The sequence below is a fragment of the Magnolia sinica genome, chromosome 12 (genome assembly GCF_029962835.1).
Source record: "Magnolia sinica isolate HGM2019 chromosome 12, MsV1, whole genome shotgun sequence".
Classification (NCBI taxonomy): domain Eukaryota; kingdom Viridiplantae; phylum Streptophyta; class Magnoliopsida; order Magnoliales; family Magnoliaceae; genus Magnolia; species Magnolia sinica.
In genome coordinates, this window is record NC_080584.1 from 49,821,790 (window position 1) to 49,830,491 (window position 8,702).

At 39.2% G+C, this 8,702-nt stretch overlaps 1 protein-coding gene across 1 annotated transcript; it reads right to left on the reverse strand.

The window, feature by feature from the left end:
* Nucleotides 1-364: 364 nt before the first annotated feature.
* LOC131220047 (uncharacterized) lies at nt 365-4,125 on the reverse strand. The gene is made up of 6 exons (XM_058215023.1): nt 3,940-4,125; nt 3,646-3,837; nt 2,815-3,237; nt 2,525-2,710; nt 965-1,110; nt 365-479 (listed from the first exon to the last, which is right to left on the reverse strand). The coding sequence occupies exons 1-6, from the start codon at nt 4,123-4,125 to the stop codon at nt 365-367; spliced, it is 1,248 nt and encodes a 415-aa protein (XP_058071006.1).
* Nucleotides 4,126-8,702: the final 4,577 nt, after the last annotated feature.

The window sequence follows — 8,702 nt, forward strand, 5'->3', positions numbered from 1 at the left end:
GCACTTACCTTGTGCACACACTTGCGCCACCCTCTAAGCTTTCTATAAGCTTATGCATGATAGATGCGTGCAGGTGTTATTAGGTTGCAGCAGCGTTGAGCTTGGAGCCTGCAGTTGCATTCTGGAGCTTTGATTTCGATATATGTATTTTTTTTCCTTTCAGCGTTGTACTCAAATGATTATATTAGTGGATATGTGATGATGATGTTGCCTTTGTGAATTGGGTAATCTTGTGGTTATGCTTATTATGAGTTAAATGTACAAAAAAAAAAATCCTCCTTGTAGGATCCCAGGATCGGAATCTGGCGTATGGACGCTAGGACCCGAGAATGGGGTACTACGGAGGCTGTCGGCACCTCTCTGATTAGTTCCTGCTAATAGCTGCCCATGCTTCTAGTAGGGAGATCAGCTGATTTAGCTCTGATCCTGGAGGTTCTTTCTTCCCTAAGCTCCAATTGGTGGTCTTCATCGTAGATTCTCTGCACAGGCCAGCAGTGGACATTTCCTTGTGTTTCTGCTGAAAACAAATTGACTAGGGTGTTGCAGTGCTCCCAGTCTAGACATGGCCTCAGTTGCCAATGCGATGGGCTCTGTTCCGTCTGTTTGGCTTGCTGTCTAGACGTATCTATCCTGGCATCTCTTACATTTGTTCCCATCTCCTGATGAGGTGAATTCTGTTCAAGCATCCTCTCTTGTTGATTACATTCTATTTACATGACATTTCCTGGCACCGTCTCCATAAGCAATTGTTTATCGGGCGGCCTAGGCTGAATTTCCATAGCTACCATCTCCTTGTTACCTCCTCTATGCTTTACCTAATTCTGCTCCACATCTGGCAAACATCTGCAAAGCTTTCCTGTAGCCCAAACTCCTCTGCTTCTGTTGGGCTGCTATCTGGTTTTTGGGCCTATGGGTTGGTCCCGGCATTGTCACAAACATCTGCTAGGCCTAACTAGCCTGATACCTGATGCATCTCAGGTGTTTCTTTGTCTCCTTCACCCTTTCGATGTTCAAATCTCCTTTTAACCCACTACCGAGTACTTTCTTACTGCTTATTTGGCTTGGTGGTGCCGGCCAATTCTTGCTGGGGATGATGGAGTCCAGTTTCTTCTAGGACAACATGAATGGGATAAGATTTATCCAGAACCTGGAGTTTCAACACTTTTTTGAAGCTTACCCCAGGATGGACTCTCACTTTTATCCTGGCAAACATTTGAAAGAAGCCATAACTGCTAATGGGATCGATCTAAATTATCGACCCGAAGTAGTTAGCTAGGTCAATCATCACCGCTTCCATCCAAGCATGAACAGGGATCCCAAATAATCTGATCCATCTTTCTTCACTTTCCATAATGTCCCATATGACCATTTGGCCACCGACGACAGGCCCATATGTCTATGCAAGTCCGAATCCGCTAGAAAATCGACTAGATCATCCTTAGATTTTAATGAAATCAGGAATTTGTCTACTGAAATCCTGGTTATGTCAATGGAGGAGCTTGTAAACCTGAAATTTCTGATACCTTTGTAGAGCTTTAGAAATGAGATGTGCGCCCCCTCTGTTTTTCCAACCAAAGCAAGCTGCAACTCTTGCAACCGGATGAAAATTGCATCTGGGTCCACAACTATTTTGTTGTCTGACTCCTTTGTTCTCAATTGCTGAATTGGTTTCTTCCACAATGCTGCTGCAAATGAGATGTTTGGGCGCGGTTTCGTCTACACAGGAACTGAATTCAAGGCCTGAGATTTGGGCGATGGATGAGTTCTCAATTTCACCCATCTCACGTTCACCACTCTTCCGTCGATGCGCCGATCGTTAAGGACGTCCATGGCTGCTTTAGCATCTTGTTCGTATCTAAATCGGACGAACCTATAGCCACATGGTTTTTGTAATCCTGGGAGAGTGGGAATGTACACATCTAGGACCCGTCCATATCTCTCAAAAATCTTCTGAGTCTCTAGTTCCGATTAGTCAAAAGGGAGGTTTCCCACAAATAGGGAAAACCCTAGTTCTCTGGGGTATTTGAAAGAGCGAGGAGCAGATGAGATGTTTTCTCTGCTGGGTGGAGCGATTTTTGGGACTAAGAGAGATGATCTACCTCTCGATCCTCTCTCCCGAGATCTACCTGGGCGAGCTGATCTTCCTCTCTCCGTTCTCCTCATCCAAAAGTTTGAAACCATGGATCCCTACTAGCCCCACTTACAAAAGATGTTTATAGTTCCAAATAGTTAATAAAAACTTCTCCCATGTCATCCTCATCCATTTCTGTCTATAGCCTATAAAAAATAACAAAAAAAAAATCAATTATTATTCACGATCTCATACAATAAGTTCTATTGCTACTCTTTTATTGCATATATATATATATATATATATATATATATATATATATATATATATATATATATATATATATATATATATATATATATATATAAACTTACAGCTTTATTATCAAAAATAGCATGTATTCTCAATTGTTTTATATCGTCCATGGGTCCTAATCAAATCCTCATCACGTACCATTGCCACTTGAACAAATACTTCCCAGAAACCAACTCCAAGTTTTTGCCCCCCTACTTTTGTCAATGGATCCATGCTCAAAACAGTTCCTATAGCTACAATATCTCCAGGCCTTACAATACTCTTAATAAGAACTTGAGTCACATTAGTGCAACTCGTAGAATTCCCCTTATTCGCCAAGTCTCTCTAGAAATGGTAAATCAATGCCAATCATCGTATACAGCTCGAACTATGTATAATTAAAAGCATATTACACATAAAAAATATACATGTATATATATTATGATTACCAGAGGGGTTGGAACCAAGTGGCTTGATGATGAGGAGGGTTGGTTCAAGTTGGGATTAGTTGAAATACCTAATAATATAGTTAGATTAATGCTTGGATTCATTATGGTAGCCATGAATGTTGCCATAGTTTCTCTTAGTGAAGATATTTGAGCATCTCTATCAGCCATAGTTTCTCTTAGGGAAGATATTTCAGAATGCAATCCCTCATATTGTTCATCTCTCTTTTGAGCATTGAAGGCCATCCCTTGGGACTGGACAATGTGGGATGTTGTGCCCCATATATCAGAAGGAGAGGGACCTAACCCATAAGTGCAGAGACGGCCATGTCGTTCATCACCCATGACTTTTGAAAATATATCGTTCCTTACAGTGCTGTTCTGTGTAGCCTCTGGCTGCTGCGAAGTTCGGTCATTTAATTGTTCCTAGAATTAAAAATCACCAATTTAGATTATATAATGCTAAACGATTAAACAAAATAAGAAGATACATATACATACCATTGCTCTTGATGAGGCCTCATCCACAAGCATCCTATTCTTGCGTATATGTGTCAACAAGAACATATCTACTCGGGTCAAATCCTCCCCAGTGGCCCTCTTCTTTCGCTATCATTATTTAAATAAGTTATATATCAGAAATAGATTGACATCAAATTATTAGGTGATTAATAAAAATTACCTCTACATCACGTATTCGCGCAAAGCTCTTCATGCCTACAGCGTGGCCGTTGTGTTGTTTTCTTCGATTTTTCATATTTATCTTATTACAAGCCTAAAATGTGACACATCAACAGAGTAATTTATGAAATTTCAATAAAACTCATCACATACCTTTCCCTCTTCAGAGTTCCAAAACTCAATGAGGGCCTTCCACTGATCCATATGAACATGCTCATTGAGGTCTGTCAGTCGCGCCTCGTCATTATCATAAGGCAAGTAGTGGAATTTCTTTAGTTCGCACTTGTAATCCCTCCATTTTTTACCAATCGACATCAACACCCAAGATTTAATCTCTTTGTCAGACTAAAACTTGGACTGCATCACATGAACAGAGTAGACAATCACATAATGAATAAAAAATAAATAATAAAATAATAAAATACATATAAAAAAAATCACCATTACCATGATAAGTTCGTACATATCATCCTTCTTCTCGTTTGGCACTGCCCTCCAATTGGAATATGTAAGGGGTACGTAATCCCCATTACGTGCTGTTGTCCCCAAAAAGTTTGTCAGCTTGCTAACATTTTCATTAACAAGCTGCCCTAGATTGTTGGTGGTAATAAAAATGCGTTTCCCTTCACGCATGTTCCAAACTTGATGGCATCATGTGGGGCCTCAAGTCCTCTTCGTGAACGTCAAATCTGTTAAAAAAAAAAAGCACATAAATAATATGCAGACTTGTATAGTTCATTAGCAAAAAATACGTTAAAATTTTAAGGATATTATAACCAATACATAACATACCACTAGAAGCATCCTCTAATGAATCAACTGCCTGGTGTGGATCCTGATGCAAACTCTAGGAGGGACCCACTCTAGGCAGGGGAAGCTAGGGTTGGGAAGGACCCATTGTAGACTCGGGCAACAAAGGCTGGACTGGACCCGATGTAACCAGGGAAGCCTGATGCTAGGAGGGACTCGCTAGTGGCAGGGGCAACTGAGGCTGGGAGGGACCCACATCAATCTCGGGTAGCTGAGGCTGATTGATGCCACCAGTCATAAGGCTTATCAGTCGCTTAGCCGTGCGTTTAGAACGAGTATGTTTCATGTCTTAAGAAGAACCTGATCACATTAGTGAACAGATGCATGTTGATAAGACGATTCAATTTTAAATAAATAAATAATAGAACCATATCAAAAAAGACATTTTAATTTCTATTTCATACATTAGGAAAACATGGTACTTAAGAAATCAATTATTGTACAAAATGTCAACTCCAATGGGATTAGATAACTTAGTATCATCTATTTGGTCTTCTACCATCGGCTGGGTGGGTGGTAAATATGTGACAATTGTTGTACCATCGACATCTGTCCTTTCCCAGCTAACAGTGTCATCACTCGGGTCCTCTAAACATTGATCATCACAGGGCAACATGCCTAAGAATGTATCAACATCATCTGCAGACACTTGCCCATGCATCTCAAATACGTCTCTAGGTTTTGTCCTCACTACAACATGCCAATCCTTCTCGATGAGGTCTTATACATAAAACGCCTGCTCAGCTTGAGATGCGAACACAAATGGTTCATCAGACAATTGTTGACCAGTATGGCATAATCGTTTCAAATTCACAAGCGTGAACCCCAACCCATCCTTCTTAACACCCTTACCATGAGATAGAACATCAACCCAATTACACCTAAATAATACAACCTTCCGAGTACTACAATATTCCAGTTCTATGATGTCCGTCAACACACCATAGTATGTTACATCTCCTGCAATAGGATTTCTATCATTGGCATTTGCGAAGCTTAATGTCTTTACAATTACAACAACTCCACTATGTTGAGTTTTGCTTTTTTTTCTTTTTTTCTCACGATCTTTGGTGTGAAATCTGAATTCGTTTATAATAAAACCCTTATATCTTTTTGCCATACTAGGACTCAGAGCTAGCCATCTAAGGTCCTCTAAAACCTGCTCATTCCTTTCATGGCACAACCGTTTAACCTATTCAGATACCGAAAATATTCATTCAAAAGATCATGTTTGAATAATAAAAAATAAAAAAAAAACATGCACATGTCCTTTAACTTATCAAATCGACTACTTACATGATCACTAAACCATTTATAAAATCTATCACTGTAAATGCGTTCTATGTCCCTTGGCCGTGCGCGACGTTTCATCCGCTTAACAACATTCATATGTTTTAGAAAAATAAAAAAAAAAAATTGAGTAAATTTATCTATGGATAAATTAAGTCCTATAGTTGGCTTACTCAAGAAATGGGTTGAGTTCATGGCAGTTAAACAGGACATATCGATGTGCCTATGCAAATGTAACTTTATCCAGTACACAATCCTCAGACTTCCTTAATGCACGACCTACTCGTGGGAAAATAGAGGATTGTTCTTCTATAACAGTACCCTTCCGCAATTGATCCCTTGGGCCGACTTCTATTACACACATACAACTTTAATGTGAACAAATATTTGTGATCACTAATATTAAAAAGTTTTAAAACATATGGTCAATTAGCATGACTAGCATAGCATGTCAAATAATTTTAATTTCTAAGCATTAACACGCACCTCTCAATGGGGTACATTCATTGATATTGTACCAGTCCAACTATTTTTGTCTCGCCTGCTAAATGAATGGTCAAATGTACGATAATATCAAAAAAAGCTAGTGGAAAGATCTTTTCTAAATGGCAAAGTGTTAGCGCAATTCGAGATTCCAATCGGTCAAAGTCTCTAATTACTCGATCAACTTTGGAACATAATTCTCTAAAGAAACCACACAATTCAAGTAAGACTGAGGTTACGTTCTTAGGCAATGTTGTTCGTATCACAATTGGAAATAGTTATTGCATCATAATATGACAGTCGTGGCTCTTGAGTCCTGAAATTTTGCACTCTTTGAGATGCACACAACCTGAAATATTGGCTGCATAAACATCTGGAACTTTCACCTGTTTCAAGATTTTGCAAAAAGCATCCTTCTCACTTAGTGACATAGTAAAGCATGCGGGTGGTAAATATGTGTTGTTAGATGAAAGCTACTTTGGGTATAATGTTTGTCTTATACCCATATCTTGTAGGTCAAGACGTGCCTTTACACTATCCTTTGTTTTCCCTGCAATATTCAACAGCGTCCCAAGCACATTGTCACATATATTCTTTTCAATATGCATCACATCCAGATTATGACGCAATAGATTATGCTCCCAATACGGCAAATCAAAGAAAATGCTCTTCTTTTTCCAGTTATATATTTCTTCCTCATTATCTTCTCATCTTCTCTTATGCCCTTGACTACCTATAGTCTTCTTCCCAAAGGTGACATTAATTCCCTACAACTAGGCCAACACATCAGAACCAAATAGTGGAGTTGGCGCCTCGCCAAATTCTTCTGTGACATCAAAGGATCTGCTATCAGTTCTAAACCTATGGTCATGTTCTAAAAATCAACGATGACCCATATAACAAAACTTTCAACCATGTTTTAACTATTTAGATGAAGTGTCCTTATTACAACAAGGACAAGCAAGACGTCCTTTAGTACTCCATCCAGATAAGTTTGCATATGCAGGGAAGTCATTAATAGTCCACAACAATGCCGCACGCAATGGAAACGTCTCATTGCTTGAGGCATCATAAGTGTCTACGCCAACCTCCCACAATTCCTTCAACTCATCTATCAAATGTTGCATATACACGTCAATGTTATTACCGGGTCCATAAGGGCTAGGAATAAGTAAGGACAAGATGAGAATAGGTTGCTTCATACACATCCATGGTGGCAAGTTATATGGTATCAGAATAACAGGCCATGTACTATGAGCAATACTCATTGTCCTGAATGGTTTGAAACCATCAGCTGCTAACCCAAGTTTAACATTAAGACCATCCGAAGAAAAGCTTGGGTGGTTGTGGTTAAAAGTTTTCCATGCTGGGGATTTAGCAGGATGCCTTAATATTCCATCGTCAGTGCGCCCTACTGCATGCCATTTCGTAGAGGAAGCTATTTTTTGATGACATAAACAACCTTCTTAGCCTTGGATTTAAGGAAAAATGATGTAATATCTTAGCTAGAATTTTTTGATCCTTTACAGATGAAGAAGATCGCTCATCATTTGACTGATGTTCAGTCATTTTCCATCTGGAAGTACCACATATGGCACATGATTGATCATTGATGGCCTCCTTCCAGTACAACATATAATCATTAGGACATGCATCAATTTTGTTATATTTAAGGCCTAACTTCCCAATGAACTTCTTGGTTTCATAGAAAGACTTTGCCAACATTTCACCCTCGGGAAGAGCCTCCTTCAACAATTCAAGTAACATGGTGAATGATTTATCACTCCATCCACCAAGGCACTTTATGTTTTTTATTTCCTTGGCAAAAGGCGATTTATCACTCCAGGCACCAAGGCACTTTATGTGATATAGTTTCACAACGAAAGAAAGCTTAGTGAATTTCTTGCAACCCGGGTACAATTCATGATCAGCATCTTCTACCAATTTGAAAATTTGTTGTCCTTTAGTATTCTGCCCCTGTGTAGGTTTGTATGACGTGTGGCCCGCATCACTCTCTTCACCATTTAGATTTGAAATACTGAACATATCATGTAACAATCCATGCATATCATCGTGTGGATCTGGATTATCACCTACGACATTTGTGGTAGCTGGCATGGAAGAAGACGTAACTTCCCCATGAAAATGCCAATAGGTGTAACTTGTATTAAATCCGTCACACACGATATGATCATATGCTACTTCTCGAGACACCCAGAAGTTATTGTTACAGTTCTTACATGGACATCGGATCCTCCATCTATCACTTGCATTTACAAATGCAAAATCTATGAATTTCGCAGCTCCATTTAAGTATATGTAGCTCACCCTAAATCATCCAATGAAATTGGAGGATATGTCAAAAGAATGCATCTTGACCACTAAGCCACAACAACTAAAATGAGAAGTTTCTAAATGGGTACCTTGGCAGATGAATCCAACTCTTATCCATAAGTATCTTCCTTAGCCACTCGGACGGGTTAGTGAAAATACACTCTGGGCCTGACAAAGCTTCCTAATATAATTTAAACAAGCCCCATTATCATCCGTTCATTTAGCAAAGGAAGCCAAGTTACATGAAGATTTTTTTCAGGAAGATTCTCCGTGACAAACGAGATACTTACCTA